This window comes from Gouania willdenowi, chromosome 4 (genome assembly GCF_900634775.1).
Source record: "Gouania willdenowi chromosome 4, fGouWil2.1, whole genome shotgun sequence".
Taxonomy (NCBI): domain Eukaryota; kingdom Metazoa; phylum Chordata; class Actinopteri; order Blenniiformes; family Gobiesocidae; genus Gouania; species Gouania willdenowi.
The window spans coordinates 12,838,421-12,860,703 of record NC_041047.1 but is presented as its reverse complement, the minus strand read 5'-3'; the positions used below and the strand labels follow the sequence as shown (position 1 = coordinate 12,860,703).

Sequence of the window (22,283 nt, the reverse complement as noted above, 5' to 3'; positions counted from 1 at the left end):
GCAGTTAGGATTCAAATTAAATTAGTTCACAAGGAATAGATAGAGGAAGTGGATGTGATTGATACAAATTTAATCTCTGTTATGATGCAACTACTTTTTACTGAAGGAAAGCATATTAAATACATTTCTGTCTAAAAATTTCCAGTTTTAGGTGCATGAGTCCTTTCTGTGTAATTCAAATTTTTAAGCTTTATAAAATGTCAGGAACTAGTTTTTGCTCTTTTTAAAGCGTTATAGCATATGTGTCAAACTCATGGCCCGGGGGCTAAACCTGGCCTTTCAGAGGATCCGATTCAGCCCGCAGAAGAAAATAAATACAGAGAAAAGTCAATTACCAAATAATTCAGTTGTAAGTTGTTGTTGAAAGAACTGAATTTTTTTCCAAAATTGTGCATTTTTTCTCAAATTATTCCCTAAAATCTCCCCAGATTAAATCAAAGGACAGTTAAGTATTTGTCACTTATTTCTTAGATATTGTTGATGCCTTCCAGACTTTATGTCTAATTTATAACTGGAAGAGCAAACTTGGGTACATTAATGTTAAAATAGTTTGTTTTCTCGCCTGAATTCTGCAGCCCACTTGTGATCAAACTGGTCCGTGTTTGGCCCTTGAACTAAAATGAGTCTGACACCCCTTCGTTATAGTATCAGACAATCTAAATTCATTGTGTCCGTTCTAGGTAAACAAGACTTTCGAGGACTTGCAGATTCTCCAGGAAATAAATGACGCCTGGATGGAGGCGGGACCTCAAATCAAAAACTTTATGGAATCCAGTGTGGAAATCCAGCTGATGCAGGTCAAACTATTATTAGCTACTAAGAAAAATATGCATGTTTTACGACACTGCTAATGTTTGTGATTTATTTGTATTCACTGCATATTGTGTGTCCAACAGGACTTGTTGAGGCGTCCAGAGATTGCAGTCCTGGTCAACTTGCGTTTGGAGAACACGTCCTGGACGGCCTCAAGAATTGCTCGTTTTCTGTCCACGCCCTCACCAGACATGCTGAGGAAGCCTGGAGCCCCGCCCACTTGGCTGGATGTCTACAACGATCTCAGTCACACCATCACCACTCTGGCAAAAATCACTGAGGTTTTCTTACTTGAGTCTTTATTTATTTTTTTGACATTAGTGATATTTCCCAACATGCTGAAGTCATCATTTACCTGGAAGAATATAAAGGCATGGCAGATTTATTTGTGTAGCGCATTCATACACAACAAGCTTCAAAATATCATGAACATTTAGGGTTCAACAATAAAATTACTATTAGTCTTCTCTCAATTTTCTCAAATGTTATTTTAGTAGTTGTAACAGCTTTTGTTTTTTCCCCCATCAGTGTTTCTCCACTAATAAACTGGAGGGTCTTGAGTCAGAGGGTCACTTGGTAAACAGAGCTCTGGAGCTGTTGGAGGACAGGCAGTTCTGGGCAGGTGTGGTTTTTGTGCTGCCCAACACCTCCTCACTTACTCTGCCACCTCATGTCACATACAAAATCAGAATGGACATCGATGACGTGACCCGAACCAACAAGATTAAGGACAGGTATTTGTATTTACTGTATTTCCAGCCTTTCTATCATTTTCACCTATATAATCACAGTTCTGTGTTTCTATTTCTATTTTTGTTATTAGGATTTTTAGAAATGATGCTTAACATTTGGTTGAGAAATAGACTTGCAGGAAGTAACTACATTTAGACAAACTTTTCACTCAGTTAAACAGGAAAAGTACAGCAAGTATGAGAGAGAACATCTATGACTACCACGTTGAGTTGGCATGTGGCAATAAAGTATCATCTGAGAGTAAACAACATATAAACCTCCAAGTTATCTTACCTCTGCAACATATATGTCAAACTCAAGGGCCGGGAGCCAAATCCAGCCCTTTAAAGTTTCCAATTTGGCCTGCAGGAAAAGTAACAATGATATAAAATATGAATAATTGTAAATATCTCTGCCCCTCCAACCACACAAATTCAACAATTTTCACAATATTTGCAGGGCTTAGTTTTCCCATGATTATATAACATGATGGCCAGTCATTTTCAATCTCAAATTGTTGAAAGAACTTTCATTTTCTCCAAAATCCTACAAAATATCAACAAAATATCCTCAAATTAAATAAAATATGGTCAAAATTTACGTAGCAAATTTAAGTTTATTAAGGATATTGTCAGTGCCCTACATATTTTACATATCTCGTACACATTTGTTTTGAAGTTAAATAATTTTGTGGTTCTTCTTCAGGTTTTGGGATCCCGGTCCAGCTGCCGACCCGTTCAGTGACATGCGTTACATTTGGGGCGGCTTCATCTACGTTCAGGATCTGGTGGAAAGAGCAGTGAGTCGCGTTCTCACAGGGGTTCAACAGAGCACGGGTATCTACATCCAGCAGATGCCGTACCCTTGTTACGTGGATGATGTGTGAGTTAACCTTAAGTGTATTTTTTTAGAAAGTACTAAAGAGGACTGAGGAGGAAAATACACACCTATTCTTGTGAACTCTCTCACAGCTTCCTTCGTGTGTTGAACCGCTCGCTGCCGCTCTTCATGACTCTGGCCTGGATTTACTCAGTGGCCATGATCATCAAAGGGGTGGTGTATGAGAAAGAGGCACGGTTGAAGGAAACCATGAGGATTATGGGTCTGGGAACTGGAACGCTGTGGCTTAGCTGGTTCATCAGTAGCATCGTTCCTTTTCTGGTGTCGGCATCGCTTCTTATTGCTTTGCTCAAGGTAAGACACATCGCTCAGCAAAAAAAAGATATTTAAAAGAGAAAGAATAAAGAAATTGCATGATTGATCGTAAGAGGACAGGCTTTAAAGCAGGGGTTTTCAACCACAATAATATTTAATTTCACCTAATTGTTCTAAAAAAAATTGTAATTGACTTTCTAAGGATACTAAATAATTGTAATTTAATTGTAATTGGAAAAAATGCTGGTCACTGTAGTCATAATTTAATTGTAATTGAACGTGGATAATTGAAAAAGTTATTGTTATGAAAAATGTAATTGACCCCAACCCTGGCTGCTGTGAGCCCCTCCCCATCCAAAAGTGCACAGACATAATAATAATAATAATAATAACAGTAGTATATTTATACTGTATATTTATTATACATTATATGAAATGATATAATATAGAAAAATGCATCACATAAAACTAAAGAATATTTAACAGAATAAAGTTAAATTGTAAGTTGTAATAATATTTTATTTATTTTTTAATTTTTTAACACGTTTAATTTTTTAACGTGTATGAAGTATGTAAAATATGAAAGATGACAGATGAATGTTTGTTGTTCATTTGATTGCTATTAAAAACACTAATAAGAATGACTGCAGATTGTTAATTGCACTTTTTATTAGAAAAAAGTTATATGAAATATCGAAATAACATTTTTCTTTGTGTTTATTTGATTCCTATTCAAGACACTTTGATAAGAACGACTGAATATTGTTGTTATAAGCAACAAAGTTTCATTTTTTTTTACTGGTTGGTTGGTGGTGTGCCTTGGGATTTTTTTTCTATGAAAAGATGCACCTTGGCTCACAAAAGGTTGAAAAAAATAATTGTAGCTGAGTGATCATTGAGCTATTGAGAAAACGTCCCCACTTGTTCTTTCTCTCTCTTTCCGTCCAGTGGGGTGACATCTTGCCGTACAGTGACCCGGCTGTCGTCTTTTTTTTCCTCACTGCGTTCGCCACCGCCACAATCATGCAGTGTTTCCTCATCAGCACTTTTTTTTCCAAAGCTAACCTGGCTGCTGCCTGTGGGGGGCTCATCTACTTTGGGCTCTACCTTCCCTATGTTTTGTGCGTCGCCTGGAGAGACCGCCTTAACAGCACGCACAAAGTCTTCGCTGTGAGTTGTTGTTCTGCACTTTTTAACACTCAAAATAATCAATCAATTCTGTTTAGAGCTGGGCAATATATCGTGATTCAAGATATATTGAGTTTTCTATTTTGGTGATATAGAAAATATTGCCAAAATCGAGATATATATATATATATATATATATATATATATATATATATATATATATATATATATATATGTTATTCATAGAGTATACAATCAGTGTCCTTTACAACTTCTCCATATTTCTGAGATATATATTTTATAGCTTATTTTCTAATAAATTTTTTTTTTTTTTTACAATTTCAGCTTATTTTTACCCTTTTTCTGCAACTACACCAAACTTTCCATATTTTAATCTATTTTCATCACTTTTTCTTGTCATATTTTTATTGCATCTTTGCTACATTACTCTCATTTCTGCCTCTTCTCCATCAAATTTCAATGCCTCTTCTGCACATTTTTTTCCTCTTTTAAGACCGTTTCCACCACTTTTCCCACCTAATGTTGCTCGTTTTAGGAGTTGGTGCTTTTGTTACTTCTCAGAAAAGCACAGTTACATGGATTGCTGAGTGCAGTAAATTGTCTTTCTGGTAAAAAAATGATGATTTTGAGAAAAAAATATCGAGTTTCGGTTCATATCGCCCAGCCCTAGTTATGTGGCTATCAAACGTATCAGTATATTGTTGTCGCAGACAGAAAATTGATAAATTTGAGTTGTTGACTGGTTTCTCTTCCCAGAGTTTTCTTTCCCCCGTAGCCTTTGGCTTTGGCTGTGAGTATTTCTCCCAGTATGAGGAACAAGGCGTCGGTATTCAGTGGTACAACCTACGCTCCAGTCCTGTAGAAGGAGATACGTACAACTTCACCACATCTATAATGATGCTCTATGTGGATGCTTTTATCTATGCCACTGCAGCCTGGTACATTGAAGCAGTGTTTCCAGGTATAACCCTGAGAGTTACTATGTTTAGTCTTTGTCGTGTAAGGAACAAATTTGTTTTTAAATGTGTGGCTTTTTGTAATATCTAATGCTGAAATAGTTCATTGTAAAATACAAATATAAATGTTTGATATTTGAAAATTAGATTCAGGTCATGTTTTTGCTGCAAGCTGATAAAAGGATATAATCTACAAATGGTAAACTAACAAAATCACACAAATCCAATCAATTAAGTTGGTTTCTTTTTTTCGCACACCAGGTGAATATGGAATCCCCAAGCCATGGTACTTCATCTTTCTGGTCAATTACTGGGGTGGTGTTCCTCTTGAAGTAGGCATGCCTATTCCTCCTGCACCCATAGAGCAAGATGAAGGTATGATAGACAACTTGATTTCCTAATTTTTCAATCTTTCCTGCAGCAGAGAAGTAATGACAAAGATGGTCAGCAGCTCAGAGTGGCTCTAAAACTGAGAGACGAGACCATTTTAATTTCATTAAGTACTGATGAAGTCAATGATCTGGAACATTAAGGCTGTTTTATTTAAAAGGGACAAATCAGAAACGACTCTTTGATACAAGTAGGAATTGGATCTTTGTCCATGTCTGAACCCAGTTAAAACGTGTCTCCTTTAAGATTTATTCTTATTTAAATGACTTTCATTGCATAATTAGCATCCTGTTCAACCATTCCCATCCTCCATAATACATTTGTTTTATTTTAGCATTATCACCAGGGTTTGTACGTGCAAACAGCGAAAATAAGTCATAAAATATTAACTTTTGCATAAATTCTTGTTTTCTCCATTATATTTTAAATATTATAATGTATTTTTGTATGTTTATGTTAGATCACATTGAACCAGAACCCAATAACTTGATCCTCGGCGTAAGTATCAAAAATCTGGTTAAAATCTATAAGAAAGGGGGAAAACTGGCCGTCAATCACCTCAACCTCAAATTCTACGAAGGACAGATCACATCGTTTCTTGGTCACAACGGAGCCGGAAAAACCACTACCATGTAAGAGCTGCAAGCAGAGACAATCTTTATTACTGTCTGTTCATCACTTTTGAATTTCTTTCACATGAGATTGGAATGACGAAGGATTATTTAGTTTTGTGCATATTTACTTATTCGTTCATGATGGAGAGTATTTACACTCAGTCTCAGATTGTAATATTTGTGTCTGATGTTTTATCAGATCTGTCCTGACTGGTTTGTTCCCACCCACATCTGGGACAGTCTACATCAGAGGGAGGGACATTCGCTACAACATGGATGACATTAGAAGGACACTGGGAGTTTGTCCTCAGCACAATGTCCTGTTTGACATGTAAGACCCCTAAAGGATGAAAAAGTATATCTTCAGTTTCGAGAATATTTAGGCCTTCTGGTACTTTTAGTTTTGAAATGTAATTCTTAACTTTAAGTCATGATGGATGAATTAAAATCAGATTTTTAAAAAAATGTTATTATTATTTTTGTCCAGGTTAATGTACCGGTAGCTGGTTGACAGCTGGTTATATTGAATCAAATGAAAGAATGAATAACCAAATAAATAAGCCCTGTGATGGACAGGGTGTACCCCCGCCTAACGCCCATTGAGAGCTGGAGAGAGGCACCAGCAGACCCCGCAACCCTAAAAAAAGGAGCAAGCGAGATAAATAAATAAATGTTCTGCACTATTCTACTAAAATAAAGTCCTAGTATTGTGTAAAAGCTATACTTAAAACGGTCACACTTTATTTGACATTTTATACGTGAGGCTGACTTTACGCTGTCGTTAGCATGAAGGCTGTCATTTAGTGTTGTTCGCTCAGTTATGACACCCTTCGGTAAATTCTCGTGGGGTTGGGTAGGGTTAGGGTAATAAAGGGTTTCACTTAATGACAGCCTTCACGACACCCTATTCATGCTAATGACAGGTGTCATGTCATAATAATGTGAGGATTATGTATGAAACTTAAAGTAAAGTCTTACCCCTAAAACTTATTCTGAAATATTTATATTTGCATAAATTGAATGAATTCTATAAATTGTGACACGATAAGTTCTATGTGTTGTTCTCAGACTCACAGTGGAAGAGCATGTGTGGTTTTACGGCTGTCTGAAGGGTTTGTCTGAAGAGGAGGTGAACAATGAACTGGACACTCTGCTGGAGGACGTCGGCCTCGTGCACAAACGTCACGAGCAGACCAGAAACCTCTCGGGTACGATTAGACAGCAGTGTCAGATAAGTATGCATTGAATCCTCCTCACTGTCCTTCTCTCTGCCTGCTAGGTGGCATGCAAAGGAAGCTTTCTGTGGCAATAGCGTTTGTTGGAGGCTCGAAGGTGGTTGTGCTGGATGAACCCACAGCCGGAGTCGACCCTTACTCCCGCAGAGGAATCTGGGACCTCCTGCTGAAGTATCGCAAAGGTGTTGCTGATCAGCTTCTGATTGTGTTTTATTTCATTCTTTCAAGGGTATACTAGATATGGCTTTAGCAAAAACATGACACTAGCTAGAAGTTGGAAAAAACTATATGAATATGGGAATATGGGAAAACCTGATAAATAAGGCTGTTTCTGTGTAACTCTTCCATCAGAGCGAACTATCATCTTGTCGACTCATTACATGGACGAAGCGGAGCTGCTGGGTGACCGGATCGCCATCATTTCTCAGGGGAAGCTGTGCTGCTGCGGCTCGCCTCTCTTTCTAAAGTCCAAACTGGGATCTGGCTATTATTTAACGGTGGTGAAAAGGGAAGGACTGGAGACCAACACGCCCAGCAACTCCAGTATCTGCACCAACACTAGCATCAGCACCAACAAACTGCCTCCTCTTACTAAGGTTCACATTTGTTTCACTACCAAAATCAGTTCTCAGTGTCCTGGGGTTATTTTCCAGAAGAGATTCCTGTTCAAAGCTTTTCAAAGACAAAATGTGTTTTCAGGACAGTGAGTCTTCTTTAAGTGAAGACACCGGGCTTGGAAGTGAGGAAACCAACTCAAGTAAGTGTTTGACCGTAGGTTCAGTGTCACTAAATCAGCATTTTGAGCATGAAGCAGTTTTATGAAAATCATCTTTTCAATGGCAGACCTCTCGGCTCTACTATCGCTAATGCAGCACCACATCCCTGGTGCCAAGCTGGTGGAGGAGTCCAGGAGGGAAGTGGTGGTCAACCTGCCACAGGACTCCGCCAAGGATAGCAGCCTCGCCGTCTTCCTCTCCCAGCTGGACCAGAGGATGAACGAGTTGGGCATCAGCAGCTACGGCCTGTCAAACAGCACGCTAGAAGAGGTGAGACATAGACACAGATACAGCGATTTGATTTATTTATTTCGATCATGTAAATTACAACTTAAAAACTGTTTAAAATCGAACAAAGTAACATCAAGAAATAACAAACAACAGTATCTAGCATCCCAGGTTACATGAACGAAAAGAAGTAGGAAGAAGTAAAAACTTATGTAATCATACCCCTTTAATTTTTCATTTTTCCTTTACTTTCTACTTCTTTTACATTAACCATACCTCCTTTTCAAATAATGTAACATATCCTGCAACTTTTGTTCTCCAAATAACAAGCAAACTGATTATTTATCACATACCACTGAAGAATAATTTTTTTTATTGCTTCTTTTTAGACAGAATTATGCTCGTAATTATTTTAAATTCAGTACTCTGTCTGTTCCACAGTTGGTAATACAGAAGCTTTTTATTGTTGTACGAACACTGCAAACCTTTCCGCCCGAAAGCAAGAAGGCAAAGAAAATAAGGGACCCTGATTTTTACATGTTGCTGGGGAAATTATAATTTATTATTATGTAATTATGAGTGTTATTTCTTGTTTTAAAGTGACTTTGTTCTTTGAGTTCAGATTTTTCTGCGCGTGGCGGAGGAAACAGCCGTGGATGCTGAGCCAGAAACGCAGAGAGATTTCTCCCCCCAGAGCCCACAGCCATCAGGAAGTGCTGAGAATAATCCAGCAGAAGGACAGGAGGCAGGTGTGTACACACACACACACACATACACACACAGTCACATTGTCTGTGCACACTGCACCCACCAGTCTGTCTCCTGTTTCATGTCCATTGTGACTGTTTGTTTCCATAACGCTGCCAGGAAAGAAAAAGCTTCGAAAGAAAGGTACACGTAGCTCACATGTGTCAAACTCAAGGCCCGGGGGCCAAATCCGGCCCTTTAGAGCATCCGATTCGGACCGTAGGTGAAAGTTAAAATGACAGAGAAAATGAGAATTATTGGGTACATTTCCAATTAATTCATTTGTATTTATCTCAGCCTTATCAATGACACAAATTCAATGAAAATCCACAATGTAATGCTTATGTCACATGATGATCTTAAATTGTTGAAAGAACTCGAACTTTTTTCAGAATCTTGCAATTTCCTTCAAATTATTCCACAAAAATTGCCCAGATTAAGTAAAAAAATTGGCACAAAATCAAGGAATTTTAAAGAACAATCTGTAACTTCTTGCTTGAGTTTTGTAGGTTTCTTACATACACAACTAAGGCATTATGTTGAAATTGCTGGTTTTCCCGTGTGAAATCTACGTCCCACTTGAGAATAAACTGGTCCGTATTTGCCCCTGAACTAAAATGAGTTTGGCACTCCTGACTTAGCTCACCTGCTTGCCAAAGAACATGATATTGACTGATTTTTTTCTTTCTGATCCTGGAATAGTCTCCATCATTTCACAGCTCATTAATGTATTCCTCAGTCATACACATAGCTGTCAGCTCACTCTGAGTGTGTCCTGCTCACAGAGCCTCTGGAGACGGATCCATTGAGTGACGATGGCCGGGATGAGGTTCCTTTGATCGGCTGGTGGCTAACTTTACAGCAGCTCAGAGCTCTCTTCATTAAACGCTGGCTTTACGCCCGGAGGAGCCGCAGGGGCTTTTTGGCTCAGGTTAGTCATCCACGATTAAAAGCTAATTATCACTCGGGGCTAAAGGCTACTGTAATCCAACTCTCCAACTCCTCTTTCACACTATGTAACATTTGTCTGATCTTAAACAACATAAGATTATAGGATTCTTTTAATACTTTTCTTTCTTGTTTTTTTTTTTACCTTCATTTTGTGCCTCAGATTGTTCTGCCTGCTGTGTTTGTACTGATCGCTCTGCTCTTCAGCCTTATTGTTCCTCCATTTGGGAAATACCCCGCCCTTCAGCTGCAGCCCTGGATGTATGGAGAACAATACACTTTCTTCAGGTATAATTCTTCCAACACTCCCCTCCCTACGTCGGTCTGCACAGAAAAATGTTTCATTTTTCTACTCTGCGCCGATAAGGTTGTAAATAAGTGTAGTGGTTGTTTTTGCTGTTTGATTCCCTGACTGATGGTTTGTTGATACAGTAATGATGCTCCTGGCAACGCGGCCATAGAGAACCTGCTGGAAGCTCTTCTGGACGAACCAGGCTTTGGTACCAAGTGTATGGAAAAAGACGAGAATGACAACAGCACGTAAGACACGTGTCAAACTCAAGGCCAGGGGGCCATATCCGGCCCTTTAGAGCATCTAATTCAGCCCGCAGGAGAAAATAAAAATGACAGAAAAATCATGTATCATTGTGTAAAATAAAAAATAATTCTGTTTTAGATATATCAACCCCTCCGGATACAAATGTACAATTTTCCCATGCTTATATTACCTGATGATGGCATTCATTTTTTAATGTCAAATTGATGAAAAAACAATTTTTTTTTTCCAAATCTTGCAAATTTCCACACATTATTTTACTAAATTATAACACAATTGTTTATAATATCAAGTGAATTTAAGATTACGTTCACGTAATGCTTGAATATTGTCTGTGTCTTACACTTTATATGTAACTTATACCTGGAATTGCAAACTGGGACACATTGATGTTGAAATTGTTCTTTTCCCCCCACCCTAAAATCTGTGGCCCACTTGAGATCAAGCTGGTCTGTATTTGGCCCCTGAACTAAAATGAGTTTGACACCCCTGACGTAAGATGTTTGTTAAGAACTTTTAAACGCTGTGTCAGTATTTGTTGTGATACATATTTCGAAATCATGAGGATAATAAATACCTGACAATTGCTGGAGTGTCTACGTTTGTCTACAGTGACTTTGGTCCTTGTGCAGGTGTGAGGCACAGCGCGTTGGTCTGTTCATGAGGCCTCAGATCTCTTACTCCACCTGGCAGATGTTTGCTCGTGGAAACTGGAGCAGAGACAAGCCCTCGCCTGACTGTCAGTGCAGCACAGAGGACACACGTCGCATGCTCCCAGAGTGTCCCATCGGTTCCGGTGGATTGCCACCTCCACAGGTCAGGATTGGGTTAAAATTGCCGACTCATACGAGAACTTTCCTAACTAGAATAAAAGCATCATCAGATTTATTTTAACTTATTTTTCAGATGAGGAGAGCAACTGGAGACGTCCTGCAAAACCTCACGAATTACAACATCTCTGACTACCTGTTGAAGACTTACCCTCAAATACTAAAGAAAAGGTATTTAATTGGTTTTTAATTATTTTTTAATTATACCTACAACAGCAATTATATGTAATATGTATATAATGGTATAAAATATAGTAATACTTACTCAAACATAACAAAAGGTATAAATTGGGATGGAGTATATTATGAATTAAAATATTGCCACTCTATATTTTGTATTTAAAATTGAATTGATGAAATTTGTGTCATAAATATTAAATAGTAAAATAGTAATATTAAGTACATGCATGTGTATGTATGTATATGTGTATATATGTGTACGTATATGTATATATGTTTGATGTGCATGTATAAACTGTGTATATAAAACTTTGTGTAGAATATATACTGTATTACATATGTTTTTTAAAAATTGTTTTCTAATAATTTTTTTGTGATATTATCTAGAGATCCTTTCAGCTGATTAGTTAGATAATTGAGTGTTGTTTGTTCTGTTTTGTTTTTCTGAAGGCTATCGAAATAAAATTCAAATTAAAAATATGTTATTTTAAAAAGGTTTAATCCTTTTAAATATTATTTTCCAGTTTCATATTTTTTAACCAAATGATAACATTTTTTTAGTTTGGCTGATCATCCTTTGTTGTTCATTTTTTTAAATTGAATTGTTAAAAAATGTCTATTGTTGAACTATTGTTCTATTTATTCTGCTAAAGCTGTTCTTTCTTTCTGTTACCACCAGCCTTAAAACTAAGAAGTGGGTGAATGAATTCAGGTAAGATGCTAACTGCGCAGCTTGTGTTTTTTTTTTAGATCATTTAAGTTGTATACAACCTCTATACCACAGATACGGAGGCTTTTCTCTTGGAGGCAGTGCCACCCAAACTGTGACTCAGGTCCACAATCTGCAGGACTCTGTCATGGCGATCAGGACTCGTTACAGCGTTCCACAGGTACAGCAGGATGTCACAAACAATTAACACTGCTCTCATTTTTGAACTTCATGGTATTTACTGTTTTTTTGGGTTTGAATGATTTTTGCAGAACAGTTCAGTGGATCATTTGCTCAATAGACTGCCAGAGTTTCTCGGAGGACTGAACAGTCAAAACAATGTCAAAGTAAATGAGCTTTAGCTTTTTGTATTATCAAGTTTATGCACAATAGGTGAAAATATATATTTTTTTTTTTGACTGCTGATTCAGGTTTGGTACAACAACAAAGGATGGCATGCTATGGTATCATTTGTCAACGTGATGAATAATGGCCTGCTGAGGGCGAGTCTGCCCCCAGGTCCACTGAGGAGGAAACACGGCATCACGGCCTACAATCACCCACTCAACCTGACCAAGGAGCAGCTCACTGAAATGGCCATGTGAGTTTATTGGATTTAGGGCCTTGTTATCCTTCTTTGGGGAGAACAAAGTATTACATTTTGGTCCGATATAAGTATCTTTAATTATTATTAAATTGAGTTGAAAAGAAAGCATGGAATTCCATAGCATTTCAGGTCTGAGTTGGCCAACTTTTATCACAGTAAGAGCCTCTAAATGTGAGTTTCCTAATAAAGGACCACATTATCAAAGGTTACTTTTAGTGAATTTTAATTGTAATCTCCGCTGGTCACTGTTTAAGGGAGAGTAAAGGCCCCTTAGGAGTGAATGCGTACTTCAGCCATCGGAGCCACCAGTTTGTTGGGTCACAGAATTTGCCACTTTTTTCTACGACTTGGGGCTTAATGATGGCACCGTCTCTCACAGATGTGCCGGTTTTCCTCTTCCTGGCTGCTCTACGTTAAAAAAATAACCCAACTAAATCTCTAAGTGTATATATATATATGAACTTTTGATTGAGATTGCAATTAAAATTCACAACAGATATCATTTAAAGGAGACATATCATGTCTTTAAATCCTTCCTTTTTACATATAAATCATGCAGTTGTGGTCTATATAAAGTGGAACTGCAATGCTTTGGTCTGAATTCCTCATTATTATAGCTCCACAGGCCCCTTTTCTACCCTTTTCTGATGTGCTTCTGAGAACAACTCGTTTTGGTGCGGCTTCTTTAAATGCAAATGAGACACTTCATACCCTACCCCCTCTCCCGGTTGCAGAGGTGACACTCGGTTCAATTCCACCCTGTTCGGCTATTTTTGTAGTTTGATAGAAGAGCTGCGATAATCTAGCGGTGCAGAAACTTTTTATTCACACGTTATTTACAAAATGTCAACAACGGAAGACTTGTCCATCCAGACTTACATGTTCAAGCCAGAGTCGGACCCGGCGAAGCGAGATGAAAATGAAGCGAGCACACAGCGCTAACATATGAAGACGGTGCAACTGCTAATGCTAACAAAACCGAAGTGCTTACCGAAATGCTCTGTTCGTCGTCTCCAAAGATAAGGAATTGAACCCTCAATCAGACAAAGTCTTTCGGCAAATCCTTCTTTGTGCTGGCGGAGGTTGCTGAAGCAGTCATCCTTGAAGTGCTTCGCGCACACAAAAATGACCTTACCCACAAATGTGGGTACAATTCCGTAAAAAATAAAACTCAACCAGGCACTTCGAAAAGGTTCTGATGCTGGGAGACGGTGTAATGAAGCGTGTGGGTTACTACATCCAACAACCGAACATTTTGATTTATCCTCTCGTAACTTCAGCATCCTTGAGCTTGAACTACAAAATCGCAGCGAGAAATAAAAATGGCGGATTGCTCGAAGTGTTGGGCCTGGAGTCGATGTCCTAATTTGGCAGTTCCGCTGCAAATACTGTGACGTTATTGTTCAAAAAACGTAATAGAGATTAGAAAAATCGAAACAGATTGCAAAATATGACCAAAACAGAATATAAAGATATCAACAGAGCACCTGAAGAGACTAATTTGACCTTTTCTGTACTTCTAAACACTCTAAATATACAACAAAATGCATTTAAGGGCTAAAAAAGTGGATTTAGCATGATATGTCCTCTTTAAGAATTATGTCAGCATAAAGTTCATTGACCAAACAAACATTAAAGAAAAACAAAGGCTCTTTTTTAAAAAAAAATAAAATGTTTAGTGAGCATTTGTATGTTGCAATAAAACAAGAAAAATATTGAAGTTTTAATTATCTTTAGCCAGTCTGAGGCAATATTGAATCATGATGATGCCAATATGTTCACAACAAAAACAACGAGCTCAAAAACTAACAATGTTAGTTTTTCACAACGACTTTCAAACTGAACTTGATGCTTTTCATACATGAACCAATTCTCCTAACTCCACTTTTCAGGATGACCACATCAGTGGATGTTTTGGTTTCCATCTGCGTGATCTTCGCCATGTCCTTTGTGCCGGCTAGTTTTGTCCTTTTCCTGATTGAGGAACGCGTCAGCAAAGCCAAACACCTGCAGTTTGTCAGCGGAGTGAAACCCATCCTTTACTGGTTGGCCAACATGGTGTGGGACATGGTCAGTGCTGAAGACAGAGAACACAAATATTTCTTAAGTCTTCCACCTGTGGTAAGGTTGAGAAAAATAATGTTGTTTGTCTTGTTCCTTAGCTGAACTACACCGTCCCAGCCACCATGGTGGTGCTGATCTTTATCAGCTTCCAGCAGCAGTCGTACGTCTCGGAGACCAACCTGCCAGCTCTAGTTCTACTTCTTCTGCTTTATGGGTAAGCACTGAGCAGAATCTCTAATCTTACCTAGGGTTAGGCAGCATTATTAATTTAGTATCAAAATGGTCATCAAATTAGATTTATTATGGTAAATTTCATTGTTTTTTTTTTTTAAATCTAATCAATCGATAACTGTTTTTTCTCCTTTATTTCTCATTCCTTTGAACAATGCATTTTCTATGGAGGTAGATTTGTGCCTTTATTAGTCAATCAGAAAAAAAACCTTTTCAACAATAAAAACCATCTGAGACCCAAATAAATGCATTTGAACACTTTTTTTATTGAAAATGTTGCTTTTTTTATTGAAGTCATCTTTTTTATATTTGGACCATATTATTTGTAGTGCATTTGTGTCTTTATTATTCACTTGAAAAATAAAACATTTCAGAATTCAAAGAATGTTTCTCATTGTGACTTTCTGTTGTCTCCTTTAGCTGGTCTATAACTCCCCTGATGTATCCGGCTTCCTTTTTGTTCACGGTGCCAAGCACAGCTTATGTTGTTCTCACCTCCATCAATCTCTTCATCGGAATCAATGGCAGCATCGCCACCTTTGTTCTAGAGCTGTTTGTTGATGAGGTACAAGTTTAATGGATCTTCAAGGGCTGTGTCAAAAATTTTATTAAAAATCCAGAAATTAAAATAGCAGAAAATAAGTGACTTGTAAGCCTTGGATAAAAATATAATGTAGTTGAACTAAATACTAAATTTGTGTTGTATTTTTGTTTTTGCAGCACCTGAACAACGTGAACAGAATCCTGAAAAAAGTGTTTTTGATTTTTCCTCATTTCTGCCTGGGACGAGGACTTATTGACATGGCCAAGAATCAGGCGATGGCAGACGCCTTCCAAAGACTTGGTACAGAAACATCAGCTTATAAGATATAGGCTATGTTCGAAATCACATACTAACATACTATACTGTACATTACACACTCAATGACTATATACTGTCTAGTCTACTATATACTATAAGTGTGGTTAGGAGAATTAGGATGATGACCGTTCCCACTGAAGTATACTTCAAATTTTCTCGAGATGCATTTCGAACCTACAACGACAAAAACCTGAAGCACACTGAGGCTAAATAGCTCTGTTGATTTTCCACCTTTGAAAGTTCTGAAAGCATTTTTAACGAGAAAGTGACCAAGTAGAATATCAACATATGGTCATTTGATCCGTAAAACTCACAGAAACACATTTCATGCTGACATTTCAGAGATTTTTGGAGCCCCTCCATTGTGTTACAGACAAAGGTTCCGCTTAAAGCAGAACTAAGTAACTTGCGCTTAGCGCTCACCCTAAAGGTCCATTTTGGTTATGTCACTGTCGTAAACACTCCTGCTTACTTCTGCTTTAACTTCAAAACAAGAGCCCTATTTACAAAAGCGTTAAAAACTAATGGAAAACAAGAAGAGATGCTTTTATTTTGGAATGGGGTTTGACTTTTAGTTTGAGTATGACTAGTGTGCACACCGTGTAACTTAAAAAATGTCACGATATAGTATACATCTGATATTTCTCACGTACTCAGTCTTTGCATACTATCTAATGTGAACGCACTACATACAGTACATATTTTGACGTCAGACTTAGTATGAGTAGTACTTTCGTATGGGATTTCAAACACAGCCATAGTTTTTAAGTCTCCAGGAAACCCCAACGTTCTTTTATTTTAAAACAATGTTAATGTTTGTAAACTGTGTAAAATATTTTTCTTAGGTACCAAACAAACTCTGCATCCTCTTCAGTGGGATTTTGTGGGAAAAAACTTGTTTGCGATGGCAGCTGAAGGTCTTTTTTTCTTCATCTTCACCATACTGCTGCAATACAAGTTCTTTATACGCTTCAGGTACAAATAAACTCGACATTCCCTTCAATCAATTCAATGCTAAGGATTCCAGGTGTGGTTTTGCCTGTAAACAAAATTGGGTGTTTGCTGTTTCTGCTCAGACCGTGGTGGGTGGAGCCAGAGATTCTTCCACTTGGTCCAGAAGATGAGGACGTTGCCAGGGAGAGAGAGAGGGTCAAAAGTGGCAAAGCAGAAACAGACATCCTGACAATGAAGGACCTGAGCAAGGTACAACAAGCACTGTAGTCAATGGAATCACTATCTCTTACATATTCTACTTTAGACTGTCCATTTGTCCCTTCACCTTCACTGTTCAAGTCTTTCTTTTGTTGGATCAGGTTTATAAAGCCGGCAGAAAACCAGCCGTGGATCGTCTTTGTCTTGGGATTCCTCGCGGTGAGGTGAGGCAGGCAGAACAGACCTAGAAATAAATCAGTGGAATCAGTGGTTTCTGTTACAGAGATTTCTGAATATCTCAATATTGAGTTGCCTCTAATTCTGTTCTTCCATCAGTGTTTTGGCCTGCTCGGTGTGAACGGTGCTGGAAAAACCTCGACATTCCGCATGTTAACAGGGGATACGGCCATTACACACGGAGAGGCCTTTCTCAACCACTACAGGTACGCTGCCTTCACACAGCAGCACTTGTTTCCTGCCCAAGGTTGAGGTTTTGTTTTGACTGTAGGCCTGGGCAATGTATTGAGAGATATATCGAGATTTCTGTTTTGGCCATATCGAAAATTACAATATCGCTTAAAATATTGCTTAATATCGCTTATAGAAAATGTATTTAATATAAATTTACATTTATAGTACTATAGTATATATATATATATATATACTGTACATATATTTGTAGTAGTTTATTACAATACATTTATAGTAAATTTAAACCAGAATTGTCTATTATAGAAATACTTCATTGAGGTACAAAAAATATTGAGATTTATATCGTATGTCGTCATTTTGTGAAAATATTTAGATATGAATTTTGGTCCATATCGCCTAGCCCTAATTGACTGTTGGTTTTCTTTTAGTGTGCTGACAGAAATGGAGCGGGTTCACCAGCTGATGGGCTACTGTCCACAGTTTGACGCTATCAGTGACTTGCTGACTGGTCGGGAGCATCTGGAGCTGTACGCTCGCCTGAGGGGCACCCCGGAGGAATCTGTCTCCAAGGTAACAAACCATGAAAAGACAAAAAAAAATGTAAAACAAACTATTACAATAAAAAATAACAGATCTTCTATTGTAGAATAAGATTAATTTACTCTTTTTAGCATTACAGGCTTTAAAACAAGAAGAGTTACATGGGTTATTTGGAAGAACAATGATGCAATTTCCTGTTGGTCTGTAGGTGGCGCAGTGGGGGGTGAAGAAGCTTGGGCTGAGTCAATATTCAGAGCAGGAGGCTGGGGGCTACAGTGGAGGAAACAAGAGGAAATTATCCACAGCTATTTCCCTCATTGGGGCTCCTCCTGTCATCTTCCTGGTGAGAACACATGATGTTCACTTCGAGGATGAACCATTTACCTTTTTTTACTGAAAATACAAGGTCATTAACACATTTTCATTCTTGTACTGATTGTCAGGATGAGCCAACCACTGGAATGGACCCTAAAGCCAAACGCTTTTTGTGGAACTGCATCCTCAGTGTCACCAAAGAGGGACGAGCTGTCGTACTCACCTCCCACAGGTAGGAAACACCCAAATTAGTCAAATACATTTTTGGCTTCACTTGACATCACAAGAGAAAAATGCACCACAAACTGAGCCTTGATGTAACCAAGTGTAAAGATCATCAATGTGTTTTTTGTGTGTGTGATCAGTATGGAGGAGTGTGAGGCGCTCTGCACCAGGATGGCCATCATGGTCAACGGGAGGTTTCAGTGTCTCGGATCTGTACAACACCTAAAGAACAGGTATCATCTACAGCAGCGGTCCCAAACTTTTTTTTGCCTCACAGACAGGTTTAATGTCGGACAATATTTTTTCGTACCGGCCTTTAAGATGTGGCCAAAAAATAAATGAAAAGCTGGAATTTTCTAAATATAATAATAAAAGTGAATCCACTGTGTATACAACTTTATTAGCAGCGTCAAGGTTAAACATGCCTTCAACATAAGATATGCCACCAAAACAAATATAAATTACATGAAAAATACAACTCACTATAACGCTAAATTAGTGGGAGCCCTGAGATTGTTTTTCTGCTACGACTCCTAGTATTGTCTGTTAAATGCAGCTTTCCTTTTCTTTGATGTCGTAGGCTCTTCTTCTGTTTCATTACTGGCGTTTTTACCCTGCGCAAATACGCTTGTTTTTTGTTGATTTTGCTATTGTGGAGGTTTCACTTTAGCGGTAATTTACCTGCCGGAGCATCCCCTTTACGGTGTGCTTAAAAAGGGATGCTCAGGCCGATGACCAAGGCATGCACCTTGACATACTGTATGTCAAGAGTGAGGGATAGATAGATGTAGCAGAGAGAATCCGGTAACTTTCCAAAATAAAGCAGATAATAAATACAACAAAAATAATGTAAATTATGTATTCTCTCTGTGCAACCCGGCACTGGTCCGCAGCCCAGGGGTTGGGGACATCTGATGTACAACACATGTCAAACTCAAGGCCCGGGGGCCAAATCTAATTCGGCGAGCAGGAGCAAGTAAAAATGACAGAGTAAACCTGAATTCTTGTGTAAATTACCAAATAATTCAGGTGTAGGTATCTCCAATCCACTAATTTATTGTAACTCCACAATATTTTTAGGGGCTTGTATTTTTTCTTTTGTTTATATCACATGAATGCAGTCCTTTTTAATTGCAAATTATGGAAAGATGCAATTTTTCACAAACAATTCCGCAAATTTACTCTAAATTACACAAAAATTGATTGCAAAATCAAGAATGTATTAAGTGAATTGAACTGATATTGAAAACTATGGCTCAATGATGTTAAAATAATTACTTTTTTCCCAACCTAAAATCTGTGGCCCACTTCAAATCAAACTTATCCGTATTTGGCCCCTGAAGTAAAAGGAGTTTGACACCCCTGACCTACAGGCTTAGCACTCGACCCTGGTTCACTGTCTGTCTGTGTAAACTCAGAAAAGAACATGATCTGTTATATTCTGTGGTGGACATGGTTAAAATAAGAACTTGTGAATCTTTTCTCATCTTTCCGTTCTGTAGGTTCGGTGATGGATACACAATCATCCTTCGTCTGGATGACTCAAAGCCAGACCGTGACCCGTGTACCGTCAGTGCCTACATGAAGACGTCTTTTCCCAGCATCGAGCTGAAGGAGCAGCATCAGAACGTGCTGCAGTACCAGCTGCCCGCTCACGCCTGCTGCCTGGCTCGAGTCTTTGAGCTGCTGGCCAACAACTCTGAGGAGCTGGACATTATGGATTTCTCTGTGTCACAGACCACGCTGGATCAGGTGAGCATGACGATGCTCAAGTGATTAGTGGATCTGCTTTGTGTCTGGAGGAGGCATAGATTTTATTTTGAACACAAGTTAAGAAAGATTTTACGTTTTTAACTATTTAAATGCTAACAAATGCAGGATAACGAAACAGATTTAATAATTATTAACTGCTGTTTGGTTGATTGTAACTAAGTTTCATCTACCAAATAAATTCAGGAATTGATTATTTAATCAATATTTTTCTTTACGATTATGATTCGTTTAGAGCAGTGGTTCCAGACCTTTTTCATGTCGTGCCCCATTTTTTTATCACAAATTTTTGGTGACCCCTGGAGATTTATTTCTCTAAAATGAGTTTTTTGATGATGTTTGTTATACTGTGTCACAAATACAGAGTCGCCAGTATTAGTTGTGTAAGTGACAATATGCGCCAGCTCAGATATTTTTATACTGTGTTTTATTTTAACTAGATTTATATTTGAGAAAGTAAAAGTAGAGAAACACAATTGCTTCAGGCAGTGCATAGTGTTTTATTTTGAAAAAGAACAATAATTATTTAAACTTTAATGAGCTTTTGTCCTCTTCCTGCACTATATATCTATTTCTGTGGTCTTATGTATTGTTTTTTTAATTGTGCAAAATAGATAAATATTTATTTATTCATTTGAGCAGCATATTACAAACTTTACATAATAACAAAACTAAAACAATTGCGCTCAAAAGGAGCAGGAAGAAGTTCAAATGACTTATAATAACCTACCCCTCATCTCTTGTGCATCTAAATCATCACTACACAAACTTTCAGCGTATACATATATACTCAATACAAACTTACATTTTTTTTCTTTTATTTAAAAATATAACTTTATTATTATTAGACATTTCAGGTGGCCCCATTTTATTTCCTAGTGACCCCAAGTTTGAAAAACGCTGGTTAAGAGACTAATAAAAACCTAATTTATTCAATATTTCATTACATTTGATTGATTATTTAATGACTTATTTGCAACAAAAGTGTAGAAATTTAGAAAAGACAGTAAAGAGTAATTTTTGGTGATGGTGATTGTTATTTTTTTTTTGTTATAGGTTTTTGTCAGCTTTGCAAAGGAGCAGACAGATGACGACAATCTCACTGGTGTGGTCATTAGCAATGGCACGTCACAGCCGAGCATTCTTGCACAGGGTAACTCTCCAACCATCAACACAAACCGGCCTGTCACATCTCCTCAGCCGAGCAAAAGTCCACAGCTGCCTCGAAAATGCTCCGCTAAAACCAAAAAGACGAAAGCAGGGAAGGTCGGGGAGGATGGTGACAGCGTGCCCATGAGCAGGTTACCGCCAGCACCTCAGGAAAAGATGGAAGAGACAGCGAGCCACAGAGCCAGGACGGAATCCAGCAGCAGCGACAGTGGAGATCAGGGAGGATCCAAGAAAAGAACTGAAAGCTCCAGAAAAAATCCATCTGCACTGTTTATAGTGGGCTGCTCCCAGGAGAGTGAGCTGTGAGGCAGGCCAGTGCTACACACACACACACACACACACACACACACACACACGGACCAAAGGCACTTTAATCATTCTGAGTGTGTTTGTTTTGATCCTCCTCAGTGTTACGATGGCTTTGATGCCTTGCCAACGTGTTTGCTCGTCTTAAAGGTCCTGTTAGGGACTGATAAATGTTACACTGTGTCTTTTCTTTCTTTCTGTAGCAGAGATTTGTTTGTTTAAAAAAAAAAAAAAAAAAAACAAGAATAGTGTTCCTCAGGAATTAATCAATGGAACTTTTACAGTTTGACCGTCTTTTTCTGTGGATGGCACTTTGAAAGCGAAAATGCTGCAAATCCAACGGTCTCTGATGTGCTGCATGTACTGTCGACAATGATAGCTGGTAAACTAATAACAGTTTATCCATTACCTCTTGTTGTTAATATGATGGAGCTTTTATTGAACATATATTGTTTAATTAATACCTCTCAAATGTATATCGGGCAACTTAAGCTTTTTTCCATTTTGTTATGTTGTTTTTCTGTCAATATGTTTTGTTTAATTTTGTGTAAGTATGTATGTTCACATCTGACTATCTCCCTGTTTAAAAAT

At 38.0% G+C, this 22,283-nt stretch overlaps 1 protein-coding gene across 4 annotated transcripts in view; it reads left to right on the top strand.

The window, feature by feature from the left end:
* abca7 (ATP-binding cassette, sub-family A (ABC1), member 7) overlaps window positions 1-21,962 on the top strand; it is a 31,318-nt gene extending 9,356 nt beyond the window's left edge. For 3 of the 4 annotated variants that reach the window (XM_028443449.1, XM_028443450.1, XM_028443451.1), the window contains 40 exons: window positions 681-797; window positions 897-1,094; window positions 1,342-1,547; window positions 2,251-2,427; window positions 2,517-2,739; window positions 3,649-3,870; window positions 4,606-4,810; window positions 5,067-5,180; window positions 5,656-5,827; window positions 6,009-6,140; window positions 6,878-7,017; window positions 7,089-7,226; window positions 7,396-7,640; window positions 7,744-7,801; window positions 7,888-8,090; window positions 8,671-8,797; window positions 8,916-8,939; window positions 9,581-9,726; window positions 9,907-10,031; window positions 10,176-10,283; window positions 10,932-11,115; window positions 11,206-11,300; window positions 11,989-12,021; window positions 12,094-12,199; window positions 12,291-12,365; window positions 12,450-12,619; window positions 14,518-14,695; window positions 14,788-14,903; window positions 15,341-15,485; window positions 15,641-15,764; window positions 16,628-16,757; window positions 16,859-16,985; window positions 17,096-17,158; window positions 17,271-17,377; window positions 17,795-17,936; window positions 18,115-18,249; window positions 18,350-18,453; window positions 18,587-18,679; window positions 19,949-20,198; window positions 21,273-21,962. In XM_028443449.1, coding sequence (XP_028299250.1) covers window positions 681-797; window positions 897-1,094; window positions 1,342-1,547; window positions 2,251-2,427; window positions 2,517-2,739; window positions 3,649-3,870; window positions 4,606-4,810; window positions 5,067-5,180; window positions 5,656-5,827; window positions 6,009-6,140; window positions 6,878-7,017; window positions 7,089-7,226; window positions 7,396-7,640; window positions 7,744-7,801; window positions 7,888-8,090; window positions 8,671-8,797; window positions 8,916-8,939; window positions 9,581-9,726; window positions 9,907-10,031; window positions 10,176-10,283; window positions 10,932-11,115; window positions 11,206-11,300; window positions 11,989-12,021; window positions 12,094-12,199; window positions 12,291-12,365; window positions 12,450-12,619; window positions 14,518-14,695; window positions 14,788-14,903; window positions 15,341-15,485; window positions 15,641-15,764; window positions 16,628-16,757; window positions 16,859-16,985; window positions 17,096-17,158; window positions 17,271-17,377; window positions 17,795-17,936; window positions 18,115-18,249; window positions 18,350-18,453; window positions 18,587-18,679; window positions 19,949-20,198; window positions 21,273-21,692 — 5,877 coding nt within the window. In that variant the 3' untranslated portion in view covers window positions 21,693-21,962. The remainder of the gene's footprint in view (window positions 1-680; window positions 798-896; window positions 1,095-1,341; window positions 1,548-2,250; window positions 2,428-2,516; window positions 2,740-3,648; window positions 3,871-4,605; window positions 4,811-5,066; window positions 5,181-5,655; window positions 5,828-6,008; window positions 6,141-6,877; window positions 7,018-7,088; window positions 7,227-7,395; window positions 7,641-7,743; window positions 7,802-7,887; window positions 8,091-8,670; window positions 8,798-8,915; window positions 8,940-9,580; window positions 9,727-9,906; window positions 10,032-10,175; window positions 10,284-10,931; window positions 11,116-11,205; window positions 11,301-11,988; window positions 12,022-12,093; window positions 12,200-12,290; window positions 12,366-12,449; window positions 12,620-14,517; window positions 14,696-14,787; window positions 14,904-15,340; window positions 15,486-15,640; window positions 15,765-16,627; window positions 16,758-16,858; window positions 16,986-17,095; window positions 17,159-17,270; window positions 17,378-17,794; window positions 17,937-18,114; window positions 18,250-18,349; window positions 18,454-18,586; window positions 18,680-19,948; window positions 20,199-21,272) is intronic. The other variant, XM_028443452.1, reaches the window with a different exon arrangement.
* The last annotated feature ends 321 nt before the right edge of the window (window positions 21,963-22,283 follow it).